This window comes from Macrotis lagotis, chromosome 7 (assembly GCF_037893015.1).
Source record: "Macrotis lagotis isolate mMagLag1 chromosome 7, bilby.v1.9.chrom.fasta, whole genome shotgun sequence".
Taxonomy (NCBI): domain Eukaryota; kingdom Metazoa; phylum Chordata; class Mammalia; order Peramelemorphia; family Peramelidae; genus Macrotis; species Macrotis lagotis.
The window spans coordinates 162,896,760-162,916,925 of record NC_133664.1 but is presented as its reverse complement, the minus strand read 5'-3'; the positions used below and the strand labels follow the sequence as shown (position 1 = coordinate 162,916,925).

The window sequence follows — 20,166 nt, the reverse complement described above, 5'->3', positions numbered from 1 at the left end:
TTACATGCTATATATATTCATATATGTATTTTTCAACTTTCAGCTTTTTATATATGTTTTTCAACTTTCATCCATTTGAAAATTTATGAGTTTCACATTTTTTACAACCATAACTTCCTTCTCCACTCCTCACGGTGGAGAAGAGTCTGGGAAATGTTCATATATTTCATGTTAAAATATTTTTATATATTAGTCATTTTATAAAAAAGGAATTATAACTAAGAGGAAAGGAAAAAAATATGAGAAAGGAAGGAAAAACATAAGAAAAGTTTTAAAAAAGTAAATATAGTATGTGTTCAGATTCCTTGTTTTTTTGTCTCCCCACTGGGTGTGAATGACTTTATACCATACAAATTTGTCCTTGATCACTGAACTACTGAGAGGAGCTGCATCCATCATGATTGATCATCTCATATTGTTGTTATTAATGTGTACAATGTTCTCCTGGTTCTGCTCCCTTCTCTCAGCATCAGTTCCTGTAATTTGTTCCATGCTTCTCTAGAGTTCAACCACTCATGCTCTCTTATAAAACAATAGTACTCCATAGTATTCATATAACAATTTGTTTAGCCATTCCCCAATTAATGAACATCCCCTTATTTTCCAATTCCTTATCACAAAAAAGAACTGCTCTTCTTTGTATCAACCTTGATGGATGCAACTCCCCTCAGAAATCTGGAGAGTTTGGACAACCCTGGGAGACCTGTTATGAATAACACTATCCACGTCCAGATGATGAAAACAAAACAAAACAAAACTGAAAAAAAATAACTATGGAATCTGAATAAAGACTGTTGACTTTTAAAAAATTTTTCTTATGTTTTTCCTCCCTACCCCATAGTTTTCTTTCTTTTTCTAGTTCTAATTAGTCTTAATTTCTCATATAGAAAATGAGTAATATGTAAACATGTTAAATACAAATGTACATGTACAATGTTTACTAGACTGTTCACCACTGAGGGTAGAGAAGTGGAAAGGGAGGGTGGAAGAAGACTATGAAACATGTAAATATGCACATAGATGAATATTGAAAATCTTTCACAATGTGTAATTGGAAAAAGAAAATATCAATAGGAAAATATCTTTTTATATATATTTTTTGAATATGTGATATTTTTCTTGTTTTTTTATGATTTCTTTTAATATAGGCCTAATATTGGTATTGCTGGGTCAAAGAGTAGGATCAGTTTTACTACTCTTTGGACATAGTTCCAGATTGCTCTCCAGAATGGCTGGATCAGTTCAACAATGGCACAATTCTTTTTAAAAGGAAAATTCCTTAGAGCAGGGGAAGATAAGCATTTGAAATGTGAACATATTGTTTCAAATAATTAAGAATTTTTTATCTGAAGGAATGTAGGTTATCATGCTAATAACTATTTTTATACATTTCCCCCCTATGTAGAATTGAATTTCCTGAAAATATTCCAATTGAAACTCACTTAGTATCTTTAATCTGTACGGATCAGGATGGAACAGATCCCAATAATAACATCACTTATCACTTGATCATGGACAAATTTTCAAATGAAACATTTTCCCTCATCAACAATGAAATAAAAGTAAGTATTTTAAAGTTGCTTCCTAGTAATGACACAGAGATTTCCCTTAGATTGAAAAGAGGTTGAATTTTTATTATAATGAAAATTTTAATGAAATTCAGTAGTTTAAATAGCTGATAGCAGAATATGTTCTCATGTTTTCAAATGAACCTTAAATCACCAACAGATATTTTATTATTAATTTTGGAATGCATTTTTAAATCATTGGAAGAAAATTAGAACAAATTGTTCTGTAATGAATTACTACATTTTTTGATTTGGAAAAGAATTAATTCACAAAATGCTATCACAATGATCATCAGCAATGAATGCTAAAAATTTTTGCAGTGAGAATTTAGAGTTAAAAACTAATTAGTGTATGCTATTATTGGAGTGCCAAGAGGTGCTCAGGCAGGACTAGCACATCTAGTAAGAGCATTTACTGAGTCCTTTTAGGGTTATTTACTCACCTTTAGTGGTCACTTATCACCCAACTCTCACTTGTGAATCAAGAAGCTGTAATGTATGTAGCACTAACACTCATGTAAAACCATCCTAGCAAAGTTAAAACAGGTTGATGGCAATCAACAGGTTTTAAACTCATTGGTTATCTGTGGGATACCTACCATAAGCATTGTGAAGATTCCCCTCTTTACAAAACATATGGACAATGGCAGTTTGTTCCAACAGCCATGAAGGTGGCAGAAGGAATCACTACGGAGCAGTTGGAGTTTGATGAGATATATGAGATGCCAAGGTCATTCATTGCATCTCAGGCAATTGGTAGTCATTTTAACTTTGTCTTGCCTTTGGACTTCAATGATTCTGGAAGAAAGAGTGAGGTTGATGATTTTGTGCACCTCTGCCTTACTTAAATTCATTTCTCATATAAGTGAAGAAATTACTAATCCTCAATATTGTAATGTCATTGGTCTTCAAAAACAAAATAAGACCAACATAGGATTATATTCAATTACATAAAAAATAAAAAGTGTCATTCATTAGGTACTAAATTCTATTCAGGACATTCTCTACCTTCTCTCGTTCCCCCAATCTATTCATTTGCTAAGATCTATCTATTCTACTTCCACAATATCTTTCATATCCCTACCCTTTTTCACTCCTGTTGAAACAATTCAAGTTTAGGACCTTGAGTTCTAATTTATTTCTTCCCCCCATTTTCTATTTCCACTAATGTCCCTTAAATATGTTCAACTCCATGATATTACTAATTTCTAGCAGTCTCTAAGTGTTTATTGCCTTATAGAAATAGTTTAAGCAATAGTTCCTCGCTTAAAAGCAAATTTAGTCTTTGGCTATTGCATATTCCAAGTGTTGCCAACTAGCTTTAGTGTGAAGAGAAGGAAAAGGAAAGGAAAATATAGAGTGGGATTTTGTGAAGTGTCAAAGATCAATAGCATGCAAGTGACCCTACATAAACATAGAAAAATACTCATCACCAATATGCATTGTAACCTTCCTTTTTGGGCACTTGTTTCTTTATTTCCTTACTTTCCTAGAAATTCTTTTTATATTTTATCTGGAATAATGAGATTCATTTTTATAACTTCAAAGTGGTTAGAAAATGGGATCTTTTCCTAGGAATTTTTAAGCAAACATTTATTTATTTAAGGCAATGGGGTTAAGTAACTTGCCCAAGGTCACACAATTAAGGCAATTAAGTGTCTGAAGTTGGATTTGAACTCAGGTCCTCCTAACTTCAGGACCAGTGTGCAATCTACTGAACCATCTAGCTATTCCTTTCCTAGGAATTTTTAAAACTGAAATATTTTATTTAAGTAACTTTAAAGATAAATAAAAATATAAATAGTTAATATCTTTAATATCTTTAAATCATTTCATTTTATGAACTTTTGAGTGTATCAATTTTGATACTCTTATGAGTGGCTTGAAATTCCAATCAGTATTCAGTTCATTCATTTTCATTCACATTTGCACTCATGGTCATAATTTTGACTCATTCCATTCTACTCTTTCACCTATCATTAGACATTATTTCACAAAAGTCTGTCTAGAGTTCTTTGTATTTCCCATATTTTTCCAGAACAATGACTGAAGAAAAATTCCAAATTACCAAAAGATTAAAGGATAAGATGAAAAGAATTCACATGCAGTTAAACTATCTTTTGCTTCCCTTATTTAACCCTACGCATTGAGAAATTAAAAAGTAAAGACAATGATTATGTTTATCATAAAAAATTTAAAGCTTGTAGAAGTCTCAAAGAGCCTATAATAAAATAAAGTCATTGTTCATCCTTATCTCTCTCTACTGTCTTCTTTTTGGTTTTTGGGTCCCTGTTCTATGATCTCTTTCCTGTCAGTTCTTTGTCACTCTTGAAAACATTCAGGTTTTTATCACTTTTTTCTACTGCTTCTCTCTACTGCTTGTCCAAAAGGGAAATAGTATGTGGATCTGCTTTAAAGTTTTCATTTACTGTTGCTGTACCTATGTTGCACTATTTTTGTTGAAGTTTTCTCACAATTTCCCCAATCTTCCACTGTCAGGTGTGGCATTTCTCCAGACTTCTTTTATCCTATATTACATGTGATACATGTGGACTAAAAAAGAAAGGTTAGCCCTCCCTGCTTATCTACTCTATAATCTTTTCTCAGAAATCACTGAAGTTTCAGGAGCTTGAATTACATAGTAGTTTTTGGATGTTTCTTTAAAAAATATTGATTTTGCAATTTGCATAATGGCTATTTTTGCAATCAAAATAGAATTTTGGTGATCAGAAAAAATAATTATAGATATAATTTTTTCTACATACAGATTGGACCTAATCAACTGAATTATGATGATTTTGTTTTTGCTGGGATGCAATTTAAATATACTCTTTTTGTTAGAGTATCTGATGGAGGCAACCCAAAATTATCAAGTAAGTGACAACTTATTTATTTTATTTAAACATTTCACTGGTTTTTTTGTATCTTATTGAGGTAGACACTTCCTCCAGTGGTGCAGACTTCAAACTAGACAAAACTTTTCATACTCTGCAAATCTTGTTTATATTATTTCACGAATACTGCATAAGAATTGATCCAATTATTAAGAGCCTTCCTGTAATTTTTGTTAATCTGTTTTTTTTCTCATTATAGCAACATGTTTTTCTTATCTATCATTCTCATTACATGATCTGAGACACCTCCATTTCTAGGCCCATATCTCTTTTGAATGGGCACTTCCCACCATTACTTCCATGCCAATAATATATATGCCACAAGTTATTTATGCCTCTATCTTTTCATTATTTCTTGGATGATGTCAAATTTTGATTCTCTGGAGATTGTGATGTTCCATGCCTTGCAGGCATATAGAAAAACTAGAAGATTGTTGGTGTTTAAATGAAGGAATATTATCTAAGGTGGCACTCTGATCTTATTGGAAGTGTTGCCTAATTTCCCAAATGTAATCTCAATTTTCTTCTTCAGTTCTTAGCTCAGCTCACTGTTTATCTGCAGTTTCTCATTAAGATACATGGATTGATACTGATCAACTCAATAGTTGTGTTTTATAGTAGACAATTGATATTCTTTTAGTTTTAAGTATTGTTATTAGACCAAACCTAATATACTTGCCGATGTGTAATTATCTTCCTTAGAGGGGGTAATGTTTCCTCAAGTTTGATTTTAAAAAAAGCAATATGCAATCCATAAGCAAGAGCATCAAAGAAATTCATCAACTTTAGAGAAATGTGTTGTATTTGAATTTTCCACCAATCTTTATGATAGTCACAAATATTTTTTTAGTACTTTTCCTTCTTTAAAATATCTTGATTATTAAACCACTCAGCATTTTACAAAATTGAGTCACCTTAAAATAGACCTCCTCTAGTTTGCTTCTACTTTTTTGTATTTTCTTTAGTGTCATATTCACTTTCACTGAAAACTCGGATGAGTTTAAGAGTTCTTTCTCCACTCTCATAAATGTGTGTGTACTCCTTCCAGTGTCATTTCTAAATATTTTTATGAGTATTTGACATAAATAGCATATAGCTTTTTTTTGAAAGCTGTTTTCTCTCTACCATTTAGTGTTTTATCTAATACTTTTAATATACTTCCATGATTCTTCTCCATTTAAAATTATATTCGTATTTCAAACAAGTGTGATATTTTTCTGCTGTGTGTCTTCTATTGATATGGTTTTAAAATTAAACTTGCCAAGTTTTCCAAGTTATTTTGACTGCCTCATCATGATAATTCCTTACCTCACTTAAAATTGATGTTGATCCCTTTATGAAGCATTGTAATTGAACTGCTGTGGAGTCTTATTTTAATCATGGCTAACAAATGGTTACAGTTACCAAATTTTGAGAAATCACAAATGTTTGTTGAAGCATTCATAATAACTAAAGAGATGAAATGAAATTGAGTTGTAAGGTATTTTACTTTGGAAATATTATTCTTAATATATGCTACATTGTTGTTTATTTATTGAATATAGTTCATGATCATTTTTAACAAGATAGAAGCCACCAAATATTTAGAAGCTGACAGTTGTTTTAAATGTATTCAACAGAAAACATGAAATGGAAACATTTAGTAGTATCTAAATGGCCCAGAGGATAGAATGCTACTGGATCTGGAGTCATGAAGACTAATATTCCTAAATTCAAATCTGGCCTCAAATAAATAATTAACTGTGTGACCCTGGGCAAGTCACTTTACCCAGTTTCAGTTTCCTTATCTGTAAAATGAGCTGGAGAAGGAAATGGCAAACCACACCAATATCTTTGCCAAGAAAATCTCAAAATGAGTCACTAAACATTGGATGTGACTGAAAGGCTGAACAACAATAAGAAGTAGAAGTTAGTGGAACTGTAGAATACGATGTATTAGCCTTAAAAATTAAAGAAATGCTCTCTGCCTTAAATTCTAAGTCAAGGAAAGAAAAGAATGCACAATGGAAAAAATCAGTACTGTTCTAAATTAAGGAGGATAAACATGAAGTAAGATTAAATGTGATAGTTGCCAATTAAAGTCCTGAGTAAAAATAACACAATAACCCTTGAAAATGAGATTTTCACACTCCAATGGCAATCTGGATCTTGAACTGGTGTATAATTTCCAATTTGTTGAAGCAGAACATTACAGTCATTTAAAGGTAAAATCAAAATTGGGCATTCCTTAATTCTTGGTGAAAGGGAGGGCTTTCTCATTAAGAGAATGCAGTTGGATTAGGTGGATTCTACATTGGAGAGTAAATAAATATGCAACCAAAGAAGTTACTAAATGGTTTTATAGAAATACAGTATTTCAGAGTTCAGTTATTTCTATAGCAACAACATATAAATAGAAAAAGGAATGATATTGTAAAAGTTTTAATAAACTTGGCATTGATATGATTTTTGGGTTGGTCTGGGTAAAATGGCTGATTCAACTAAGGTATTAGAAGAGCTAATTTTCCAGCTCATCAGAGAGGTACAAGAATCTTGAACTAGGAATAGGTAGGGTGGGAGAGACATTATAAGAGGAAAAATTATGTCCAGTGTAGTGTTTTCTATACTGGATCAATAATTTCTCAATTTCTCAATTCCATCCTGAATCAGATTTCTTAGCCTGGTTGTCCATTAGTAATCATATATTCAACATGAACAGAACTATACTCATTATCCTTTTCTCTAACATTTCCCACAACTCCTGAATTTCTCTCCTACTGTGGAGCTCACCACTCTCCTCCCAGTTCACTTTTTTTCCTCTTCATTCCTTAGTCCACATATCCAACCTATGAACAACGTCTGACAATTTCACCCTGTAACATCTCTTGAATAATCCACCTTTTTTCCTGAAACTGCTATCACCTTGGAGAATGACCTCATCATTTCATACTTAGACCATTGCTATATCTTGCTGGTAGTTCATCTGCCTTAAGCATCTTCCTTCTTCAATCCATCTTTCATTCACCACCAAAGCAGTTTTCCTAAAGGAAAGGTTTAACTATGTTACTCCTCTTCTTGATAAACTCCAATAATTCCCTCTCATTTCCAGAATCAAAACTTTCTTAGCCTTGCCCAATATCCTCTCTCTAGTCCAACCTTTTTTGCCATCGTTTAAATCTTGATTGAGCCAATATCACTTCCTTGCTATTCCACAAGCAAATCATCCATGTCTTGGTTCTGGGCCTTTCTTTCCTATCTGCTTGCCTATCTTGGAATGCTTCTCTTCTTCTCCTCCTGGCTTCCTTGGGATGCTTTAAGCCTTAATTAAACTCCCATATTCTATAAAAAAAACCTTTTCTAATCTCTCTCTCTTTTAATTTTAATTTCCTCTTTTAATTATTTTCTAGTGACTAGAATAGTGCCAGTTTTGGAGTCTGGGAGAGTTTAGTTCAAATACAGCTTCAGAGACGCAAGTCACTCACCTCTGCTTCAGTTTCTACAATTCTAAAATGGGGATAAAATGGCACCAACCATTAAGGATTATTGTGAAGACTAAAATGAGATACTAATTGCAAAGTTCTTAACACAGTTTCTGATATGTGTTAAGTGCTATGTAAATATATTTCCTTTATTATGTAAATATTAATCTCTATAAAGTTTATATATATATATATATATATTTATTTGCTTAAGGGCAAGGACTGTCTTTTGCCTTTTTTTGATGTTGCAATCACTTAGCACAGTGCCTGGAACAGATTGAGTACTTAATAAATGCTTACTGATTGACTTTCAATGAGATCATAGTTCCCAAAAATTCCCTTTCAGTTTAAGACCAGATTTTACAAGTTGGTTGAGTTTAGACCTGATTTCTAAGAAAGATAGAGAGAAAATGGGAAGGAAAGAAGGAAGCTAGGAAATAAGGGAGGGGGGAAAACAAAGGAAGGAAAAAAGGAAGAGAGGAAAGGATAGAGGAAAAAAGAGAAGAAAGGGCAGGAAAAAAAGGAAGAACAGAAAGAAGACCGAGAAGGAAAAAGAGGAGAGAAGGAAAAGAGAAACAAATAAGAAAAAACTAAAAGTATGAAATGAACAGAAGAGAAAAAAAATACAAGAAAGCAAAAAATCCCATTTCATTGTATACAACTGGAAAAGTTAAGAATATTTTAAAAATTGAAAACACCCTTCTCTTTGAAAAGAATAGGGGAAATCAGGAACCTTGAAGCAACATGGAGAAAGGAAAGGATAACTGCTTATAACACTACCTCACATTTCAGTCAATTCTCCTGGCATTCATTCCTTCTTCAAAACATGGAAAGAGTAAAACAATCGAAAACTTGTTGAAGTTGAATTAAGTTTTAAAATATTCTATGGGGGTGGCTAGGTGGTGCAGTAGATAGAGCACTGGCCCTGGAGTCAGGAGTACCTGAGTTCAAATCCAACCTCAGACACTTAATAATTACCTAGCTGTGTGGCCTTGGGCAAGCCACTTAACCCCATTTGCCTTGCTAAAAAAAAAAAAACCTAAAAAACATATTCTATGCTTCTTTTCCTTCCATAAAGTAGCTAAGTTCATCAGAAGCAGCTTAGGGGAGTGATTCACTTGATGCTTCTTTTTTGTAAATGCATTTCAATTCAACAAATATATATTAAGCAACATGAGTGTGCAGAGCAATATTCTAGGTCCTGAAGATAGAATTTAGATTACAGAAAGTTTCTGTTTTTATGGAGCTGTGTGAGGATGAGACGCAAACTCTCATAACTCTAATACATAATATTAGATAGAGAGAGAAATAGATAGATGCTGTTTAATCATTTTAAATAATGTCTGACTTTTTATAACTCCTTTTGGGGCTTTCTTATAAATACTGGAGTTGTTTTGCATTTGCATTTCTAATTCATTTTACAGATGAGGAACCTGAGGCAAACAGAGTTAAGTGATTTGTCCAGGATCACAGTACTATGGTCTAATAGTAAAATTCATACATACACACATGCTTAGATACAAAATAAAAGGATTAAATTTTTTAAGGCAATGTGTTGAGGACTGGGGATAAAATACAAGGAAAAAATGATAGCTCTTCTTCTCAAGGAAATTAAATTTTATCTGGAGAATATAACACATGACATGAACTAGACAAGAGAATGTGGGTTGGGTTGGGGAAAGAGGAGGAAGTAGAAAAGCTGTTGAGGGGGAAATAGAAAAGTTCAGAAAATCCAAAGAGTAACTGGAAATCAAGTTACAATGGTCTGCAAACCAGTTTTTCAGGGTCAGGATCTAAAAAGTAAAGAAGGAAATTCATTAGTTTCTGGATCTTTTGAAATCTAACTACACAGACTGATTTAAAATTGCTCTTCCTCTTTCACCCTATGCTCATTCTCAATAGATTACCATCTATTCTTGAATTCAACTTGTTATTCATCTTACAAGTCATCTTTTTATGTGGAACACACTTCTTTTTCAAATTCATTTTTTAAAAAAAATCCTCTTTCTGCAAGTGCCATGTTCTCCATCAAGACATTCCTAAATATTTTACTTAAAAATATTCTCTTTTGCCTCACATATTCCTAAATCTTCATTGACATGAATTGAATTAAATCAGAGTATTACCCAGAAAAATGTTCAGATTCTGATGGGGAGAAGTAGTTGTTGAGAGAAGAATCAGATTTCGTGAAGAAAATGGCATTTGTAATGGTTTTTGAGATGTGAATGGGGTTTATTGGTGAGTGTCTTCTAGAAAGTAGCTAACATATAATTAAATATGTAAAAATCCAAGTGAAGAACAAATTCTCAAACCAGACACCAGAGCTGAATTTGACCAATCTGTTGGAATTCACTGAAGAATATTCTAGAAAGAATTGACTTTAGCATGTGGCTTATTCATACTTTATTGATAATGTAATATTTGATGGGATAACTCTATGAGGGATATAAATGTACTTAGTGCATAAGAACATGTAAAAATGTATATATATATATATATATATGTAGTTCTATCTAAATCAAATGCATCTTGTTTGAATAAATTAAATTAAAGTCAAGAAAAATGTTTTGATATGTGGATATTATTTTATTTATTTCTTTATTAGACTGCCAGTGATATTAAAAAAACTAGGCAGTAGAGAAGGAGCACTTGGAATACATATTCAACACAATAGTTGTATGTCATATATGCAGATATATGAGTTTAAAAACAAAGTTTAGTTTGCTTGGTTTGGTTTAGTGGTTGCTTATATGAAATGCTAAATTAGAATAAATAGCTGCTTGAGTAAACAATAAAAGGAAGCTCCTAGGGCACACCTAATGCAAATAAGAATTTAATATCTATTTTACATATTTAAGAAAAACTATTTTAAGAATTTTTTAATTAAGAAAATGTAAAACATAAATGACATGTATTCATGTTTTAACTACATGACAAAATAAAAATGCTTCTTTCCCACAGCTATCATTACAATTATTTTACGGGTGATTCGTATAAATGAACTAAATCCAATTGGTAATATGCCAGCTTTTACCTTCAGTGTACCTGAAAACAGTGCAATGGATACCCTTATTGGGAGAGTTGTATTTACTGATGCAGACTGGCCATTCAATAACATAAAATATACAATTGATGGAGGTAATCTGGGGACACATTCCAAATTTTACATTGAACCAAACACAGGTAATATCAGAGCATCAATTTGAAATTTGCATTTGTAATGTATTTCTGTTTTTATTAACAAGGATGTTCCTAGAGTTTGTGCCCATTTGCATGAAGTTGTCCTTATTGATGGAAAGCATGATGATTTGATGGTTCTAAGTCTTATGGCTTCTGACTCTGAAAGAAGATATAGAAAGATCTAGGCTTTCTAATTCTGCCTGCATGACATTTAGGCATGTAAAAGCAAGTAATCACTCAGTCCACCAAAGAGAAAACATTGATGTAACTGGGCATGAACCTTAACTTACAAGAACAGAAAGAAAAATTTATGCAGCAACTCAAAGTTACCATTGTAGTCAGAAAGACCTTAAAATTTTCCTTGATTCAATTTGGTTGCATATTCAATTACTTAACTTCTCAATACCTCAGGCAACTCTCTAAAAACATAAACTTCAGAGCATCTATTTCAGTTAAATCATATCTAATTCCAAATCCCACTAATAGCTGATATTTCTCTTATGTTTTATAGTTTGCAAAGCATTTTATATAAATTATATGATGTGATTTCTTATAGCATCATAAATTGATATCCTCATTTTAATCTAATTTTTTCTTATTTCTTTGACTGAACCTCAGATAATTTGAATTTCTTGATAATCACATAACATGCTTCCTTTTGTTTTTGTTTCAGGAATGATAAAACTGTTGGATTCATTAGACAGAGAGGTTCAAGCCCAGTACAAATTAACAGTAAGAGTAACAGATATCAATAATGATATTGAACCTGATCCACTCAGACAGAGAAGTAGTGCTGTTCTTGTGACCATCAATGTTCTGGTAATTATGAGTCTATTTTCACTGGGAATAGCTAGCTTTAAGGTTGTCAGTATTTGGGGAGAGAGAATGACACATTTGAAAAATTAGTGGCCCAAATTTAAAACTACATTTAAACAATCATGAATCTTTCAACTAGTTTTTAAATTTTATTTTTCTTATCAATTAAAAAATCAGAGTTTCACAGTAGGAAGAGGCTTCATTGGTCATCTAGTTCAATTGTTATATAACTATGTTTCATACAATAGAAATTGCTTGAATATCTTGGTTATTTTCTGAATATACTCCATAATTTAACAATATTCTTCCTAAAATGTGGTTTCCAGAAATGATCATAAAATGCCAGCTATCTTACCAAGTGAATTATCTGACCTGGTCCTAAACTCCTAAACTCTCTCTCTCTCTCTCTCTCTCTCTCTCTCTCTCTCTCTCTCTCTCTCTCTCTCTCTCTCAATTCATGATTCATGGTAGATATACTTTTCACCAGCCATGAACCCTAACCTAAGTAGCTTCTTTGGAGTCAGAAATGGTTCAGATTTTAGCACCCTTTGCTTTAGACCCTACTCAGACACACAAGCTGTCTTCCTGTCCTTGATTTCCTGATTAGTTCTTTATTTCTCTGACTTAACTTGGTCAGTGTTTGTCATTTTTTTTAGAGTGGGTGGAGGAGGGTGAGTAATTTGTGAAGACTCTTCACAATTTTGGGTTTCCCTCATCTCAGGGTAACCCTAACTATAAAGAAATCTGATTGCTCACTCTCTTTGATTGTTATCCCATTCCTCTTTATGTGGCTATGTAACATTTTTACATTTTTGTTTCTTGTTGAAAAGAGGTAAATACACCAAAAATCGACTAATCTGTAACATGTTTATCAAAAATATGTATATACAATGCTAACCTGATTGCCCATTGCTGAGGAGAGCAAGGTGAGAAGGGAGGGTGGAAAGAAATTTTGTAACTTGAAAATATACATATGCATATGGATAAAAAAAATAAAGATGCTCCTAAAAATAAAAACAAAAAAAGTAAAAAGAAAAGGTAAAGTCTGGGCATGCAATGATGTTTGCCTTCAGAATCTCTGAAGCAGGAAGGGAATCCTTGTGAGAATTCCAAAGAGTAAACTAATGGATAGCAGAATTTAGCTAAGCAATCAGGTTAAAGATTATCAAGTTAAGAATAGGCTATTATTGGACATGCTACCTTGTTCTGTGGATTAATTTTTAATTGCTTTCTCTTGAGAATGCAATTTTTCATTTAGAGAATATTGTGAAAGACACAGAATTAAAAATGCCTAGACTTCTATCTTATTGATCATATAACTTAAAAATACTATGCCTCTCTTAAAAGAATATAATATTACATCAGATATTTTGGATACCATATCATAATATTAATACATGTTGAATTTGCTTTTATACTTCAATCGAACCATGATGACACTTCCTCCATTTGTTCAGATCAAAAACCCTTCTAAATATTTTCATGTTGTATAATGTTTGCTTATGTCTTCCCATAAATGTTGAACAGGTGAGCTTACTAATACCTTAGGAGGTTTTGTCTAAATTTTGACATATTTTGGGTATTGATGGTGCTCAGATGCTGTATATCAGTTATATCACACTTTAACTACAAACTTTTTTTCAACTTTTCCAGAGATATGTTTCTTTGATTATGCATTTGTAGTACTGATCTTAGCATGTCTTTTTTACAGGTAGCATATAGTAACCATGTATTGTTCTCTAACTAAACATCAGTTCTTTGGATATTATGGTAGTCCTTGCTTTCAGTCTAATAAAATTCACATATTTTTTGAATGAATGACTATTTAGTTTAACCTCCCCCATTTTATGAAATCAATGTTTTTAAACAAGTATTAAAATACATTTCTTTAAATTTCATTTTATTGGATTAAATACAATGTTATAGTCTATTGTGTTCTCTTTGAATTCCTATAATTCAACACATTAGCTATGTCATTGATCAGTTTATTCAAGTTACTGATTATAATTTTTAAATGCAAAGGGTACACATTTTTTGAAGCATGCTACTAGAGACTTCCTTCCATGTTGACTTTACACTATTAAACACTATTCCTTAGACTTGACATCAATTTAATTGGATTCTTGATTAGTCCAAATCTCTCTTTCCTCACAAGATTAGCAAAATATTTTGTCAAAATCTAACAAACTTCAATAATTGCCCTGATTTATCAGTTAAGACCTCTGTCAATTGAATGAGGTTAATTATCAAGCAGAGATTTGGAAATAGAAGGGACTTTAGAAGCTATGTAATTTAATCCCTTTATTTCATATTTGAGAAAATTGAGTCAGAAAAGTTAAGGAATTTGTCCAAGGCAATTATGATTGGTACAAAAGGTGAGAATTGAATTTAGACCCTCTAATTCCCAGATCTTGTGTTCTTGTCACTGTTGATGCTGCCTTATAATTATCTGAAACACACTGTAAATAGTATTTCTTTTTCTATAGGTTCATTAGTTAATTCTTTAATAATATGACTTACTATCCTGTGATGAGCCAAAGTTTACTGATTGAGTTTATATTTTTTCATTTTTTGAAAATCTGAGTGTCTTATACCTTTCCCTAGTCCTTCAGCCAGAGTAATAATTAGCAATTTTTGTGCCGAGGGTAATCAGTTCAAAAGAAAACTTCATTTGTCTGCGTGCATGTGCGTGTCTCTGTGTGTGTGTGTGTGTGTGTGTGTGTGTGTGTGTGTGTGTATGTGTGTGTATTACAAGGTCCTTTAATGTTACTCCATGGAGAGGAAAGAGCTTGGAACACACTTTTCTCTATCTAGTTACTAAATTGTTCTTTTCCAAACTCAGTGAATAACATTAGGTAGATAATGGCTTCTGTTAACAGACATATAAAACCACAGAAGTTGTTTATTGCCAGTGCATATTTCTATATGGGAACACTACACTTGCATATGTGTCCTTTGTGAACTGAAGTCCTCATCAGTCCACATAATGACTCAGTATTACAACCCCCCACTACAGTTTAATCATGTCTGGAAAACACAAGGAACCAGTCCAAAAAACTTTGTGGAAAGAAATTGAATAAGGTAACTTGAGTGGTTTAGACAGTGACTCAGAGTAGTCATTGTTGAAGCTCATGAGCCTGCTATCCTTACACAATGATTTTTAAAAATACACTCAAAGGAGGATTTAAGTTACTTTCACAGAAACAACAGCTGAGTATTGATTACATTATAAATTTAAGTATATGCCTTCTACTCCATTTAAATATATTTATCCCCTTTAACTTAAATATTTGGGTATTCATTGAAATGCTTTAACACAGGATACAAAAAAAGGATAAAAAAAAAGGAACGCCCTCCCCACCCCTTCAGTTTCACATTCGTGGATTGTTTCTTTTGCTTTTGTTTTTAATAATGGTTTATATTTTGTGTTTTTCTGTGGGTCAACAGCAAACATTTGCCCTTTGCTCCTGTGAATTCTGTTGTACTTTGATTTGCTCTCAAGAAAACTAGTTTAGAGATTTCCCTTTTCCAACAACTTAGTTAGCTGATATAAATTAGTCTTCTTAAGGTTATACTTACTATCAATCCCCCAGGATGAAAATATGTTTGCAAATATTTTTAACTGAAGTTCATATTTTGACAATTGTATATTTATGGAAGAGATTTATAAAATGTGTCTCACAGGTAAAAGCTGTTAAACAATAGTATATACTTTACTATCTGGGGTAAAATGATTATTTCTTTAAGGGCAGTCAGAATCACAGAAGTAAACTGCAAGTTTTTGGATAGGAGGTGTCTATCATATATGTTACACTGTAATCCCATAGCTTTAGAGAACTCAGTGCCTCAAATGACCTTTTTAAACTTTTTTCAAATGATTCTACCAAAATTAAGAGCTGCTTTATTTAAAGATATTTTCTAAAATAATAAATGAGAACAGCATTTTTAAATTTAGATGGCTCCCTCACTGAAATCTAAGTTTTGCTTCTTATATTATGTGAAAACCCAATTATGTTACTTCCTTTCATTCTTACAATTCATATTCCCTTTTCCAACAATAGCTATTTATTTCAGAGACAAGAGAAAGAATTGTCATATCTCTTGTTCACTTGGTGAACATCAGATTCTCACTCTGATGCTATCACTCAACATCTTCTTTGAAATTCATGTCATTTGTTCATAAACCCCATTTAAGGGTTTGAGTAATGACACTAATGATGTCATATATTAACTCTTTGGCCATTTTCCCCACTTTCATTAATAATATTTAGCACATAGATCACAATCTAATTTGGTACTCAAATTACTACCAGCAACCCTACTAAATAAAATGATTATATTAATGACAGTTGAACTCCCTGGACTATAAGTCTACTCCATAATCTACCTTAGCATTAATATGACACATTAACATGAAGAGAACATTGGATTTGAATTATTGAATCATATATTTAGAGCTTAGAGTTTACTTAGAGACCATTGAGTTCCAATTCACTCATTTTATAGAAGAGGAAATTGAGATTAGGAGGCTAATTGACTTGCTCAGGTTTACAAAACTAGTAAGAATCTGAGGCAGGATTTCGACTCAGATTTTCCTGACTTCAAGTCCAGGGATTTATCTTCTGTGAGGTTTTCCTACCTATGAAAGTAGAAGATGATGTTTCAAATACTAGCTTTTTCACTTGTTGGCTATGTGATTGTGTCCAAGTCATTTAAACTGATCTTTAAGGTTCTTTCCAGCTCTAAATTCTGTGATTATAAGAAATATCCAAGGATGGTTACAATTTAGACCTCACAATTGTCCCAATTTACTTCCCTTCTAAGAACCTTAATTCTGAGTATTACTTGCCTAATCTTTATCATTCAATCTTCTATTTCTTCTAAAATCATACGTATGCCAAACCTGTTGTTCATTTTTTGCTGACCACCATTTTATTGATCACTCTCCATTTCCCATTCCATTAGTTTTATATGTTTTTTTCCCTCACACTCCTTTCAGAACTTTTAGCTTATATTGAATTAGCTATGAACTATAGGTCCTTGATCCTGGGTACTTAAAATATTCTTTCCCAGATAAATTTCAACCCTAGACCACTCTTCTATTTAGCTCCTCTTCATCTGTTCCTGAATTGTTGAATCTATTCAGAGGAAGTCATAAAACCATTTTCATATGTCCAGTGAAAATGCAGACAATCTAAGTACAAGTATTACTAGAATGGAATCAACATAGATTTGATGCTGAAATTTAGAGGGCACATTTTCTTTTGAAAAAGTCTTTCATCCTACTATTTCCATGCCACATGTTCTTCCAGTGATCATCAACTATACCCATTTCAATTATACTCACCTCCAAATCTGAAATGTGATTATTCAGGTCTCTTACTCAGATCTGGACCACTAACATCTCCCATGACCCAGTAGCCCACCACTACTCTTCCATATATTTTCAATTCATCCTAGAGTCAAACATCAACTATTTCCATCTTATATTCCATCAAGCCTCAGTGCCTCCTCTAATGTTCATCTTTTTTTCCAGGGATTTGATTAGTTAGTTTCTAGGCTTCCTTATATGAAGAGAACAGACTTGATTCCCTTGGGAATGACCTACTTCTCTTTCTATATAGTCACCCTAATGATGATTAGGAATAATGAAAAGTTCTATGAAACAACAAAGATAATGTCAGTCATAGGCTAGAATTGTGATCTTGAGGTATTACTATATTCCAAATGAAATCCCTGTTTTCACCTCCAGCATCCTATTCCTTACTTGGCTGAAGCTTTTCTGGAAAGGCATACTCATCTTTCTGCCACGTTTCTCCCACCACTGAACTCTCACCACCTAATACTCTTCTCTGATTTAATCTCTCCCTACTGTGGCTTTTTTCAAACCTCCTTTTTCCTGAAAGCACTCCAATTCCACATGTATTTTTTTATCTTTTAATAAATAACCTTGATTTTTTACTTTTCTCAGAAGATTAAAGTCATCTATCATGAGTTTTCTCATTTATAATTCCCATTTCCAAACCTCTTTTGTCTACCATGCCTCTTCTTCTTTCCTCCATTTTCAGAAAATGATGGCTCAATCTAACCCTTCAGTGAAAATTTTGAGCCTCTCCCTAGGGGCTTTTAGATCACTAATTCCCTTTATGTTTTTTCATCTTGAATCTCCCCTTCTAAAGTTCTTTTCTTTTCTGCCATCAAGCATTCTTAATTCTGCAATAATTCAAAATTTCAAAATAACTATCAAAATTTTTTTCTTTAACTTGTCACCCACAAAACTATAATTCAGACCCTCCTATGTCTCTCTTCCTCCTTATTTCAGAATTTCTAGCAAGTATGGTCTATACAAAACCATTTTAAAATTGTCAGAACTAAGTTAACTTCTCATAGAGTGAACTGATTTCTGCACATACTTCTGCTGAAATTTGAAAACTCTTATCTTTAATTGGTTCCACAGAATTTCAATGTTAATTATGTTTAGGATTATAGGTCCCCCCAGATTATGTGAATTGGGGGAACAAGGAAGCAATTTTGTATTACCAGTGAAGACCCAGATAGATGTGATAATTGCTAGACATTTTCTTGAGTCTTCAATTCCTCAAATAAGTGCAAAGTGACTATCTTTAGCAGAACAGCTGAATTGTGCTTAGTATTTAAACATTTATTAAACATAGGATTTAAACATTATTACAGTGATGTTTCTATTCCAAGTTTTTGAGTGTATCCTGCATAATAAAAAAATAATGGGCAAATAGGGCAAAAAATGGCATATGCAAATTCCAATGAGACAAAGCTTTTGTTTTTTTTTTTATCAAAAATGTGGCTAGGATAACATGTCACGTTTGAGATTGTGACATACCCTCATTCTGTTGACTTTGTTTTTGAAATAATAGTTGATTTTTTGAGCTAATAAAAAAAGAATATTCAAATTTTAATTGTGATAAAAGTCTAGGCAAAATGAATTTTAGCGATGCTTACTTGTGAGTACAGAAAGAAAATGGAACATATTATATTGTGAAAAGCTCTCAGAGTATATCGTAATGTTTGAATACATCCTTTATTACAAGTATAAAATTATATGTGGTCTTGCTGATTTTGCATTTTTTTCATTAAATTGATGTGGGAATCCACAGGGAATATCAAGATAGAAAATATAATTGAAGAAAAGGAAAGACATCATGTTATGAAGTGCTGAATGATCTAAAATCTATATGAATCTGGCCTAAGATAAAATCATCTTTGAGGTTCAATAAGCAAGATTCATAATTGTGTATTCCTATTTTTGTCCACTTTAAAATAAATTCAAGACAGGAATTTTGCCAAGAGGAATTCCTTTTCTTCTTCTATTGTTGACAGCCACAATAACAAGCAAACAAAAACAAACCCCAAAAAGGTGTAAATTTGTATTCCTAGTTTTCTAACAGTAGTGCTTATAACCAAAGATATACTAGAATAGCTTTACATAAATCAAAACATAATAAACACATCATTTCTAAAAAAATCTATGCTACACACTTGTTTTGTATTTTCCCTTTAAAATATGGTTTAAATATTTGAAAAGAAAATAGATGCATAGATGAATGTATTGAAATATATATATATATATATATATTTCAATTTGTTACTTTTATTTTTTTAATATATCTCACTGATAAGTTTTGTTTCATAGCACCTGCATTTTCCATATCCTCCTCTCCATTTCCCAGAGAAACATCCTTAATAAAAAGAATAAAAGGGAGTGGACTATTGAATCACTGAATCTTTGAGCAAGATATATATCATTTTACCATTTGCAAAGGAGAGATGATAACTAAGGAAAACTTAAATGTTATCTTTATCTTTATCTCTATCTCATATTCTTCACATAAATGAGAATTAGGAATTCAAAGTCAGAATGCTATTTTACTCAATACTTTGATGCTCTTGTATATAGGTGAACTGAGTAAAGCCACTTTATAATTTAAAAAAAAAAGTATGTTACTACCAACTTACTCATCTTGTATTCTAATTTCTGACTCAATCACTTACTGAAGCTGCTTCCTCTATGATCACTATTAAATTTTTCATTTTAATATCTGGTCTAATCTGTCCACTACTACGTACTACCCACACTTCTCCCATTTTCTCTGTCATGTTTGTTTTGAATTAAAACATGTTTTTCCAGAGTCATGATCTATTTATTAGTCCTACCTCACGAAGTCGTAATGATCAGCTAGATAGGTGGTCAGATTTTTTGCCTTCGATTAGGAT

The 20,166-nt window shown here is 32.2% G+C and overlaps 1 protein-coding gene across 3 annotated transcripts in view; it reads left to right on the top strand.

Annotated features, from left to right (window-relative positions):
- The window catches only part of LOC141493124 (cadherin-related family member 4-like), a 110,797-nt gene that overhangs the window by 20,215 nt on the left and 70,416 nt on the right, over positions 1–20,166 (top strand). For all 3 annotated transcript variants that reach the window (XM_074194036.1, XM_074194037.1, XM_074194038.1), the window contains 4 exons: positions 1,406–1,562; positions 4,336–4,441; positions 10,882–11,103; positions 11,774–11,919. In XM_074194036.1, the coding sequence (XP_074050137.1) occupies positions 1,406–1,562; positions 4,336–4,441; positions 10,882–11,103; positions 11,774–11,919 (631 nt within the window). The remainder of the gene's footprint in view (positions 1–1,405; positions 1,563–4,335; positions 4,442–10,881; positions 11,104–11,773; positions 11,920–20,166) is intronic.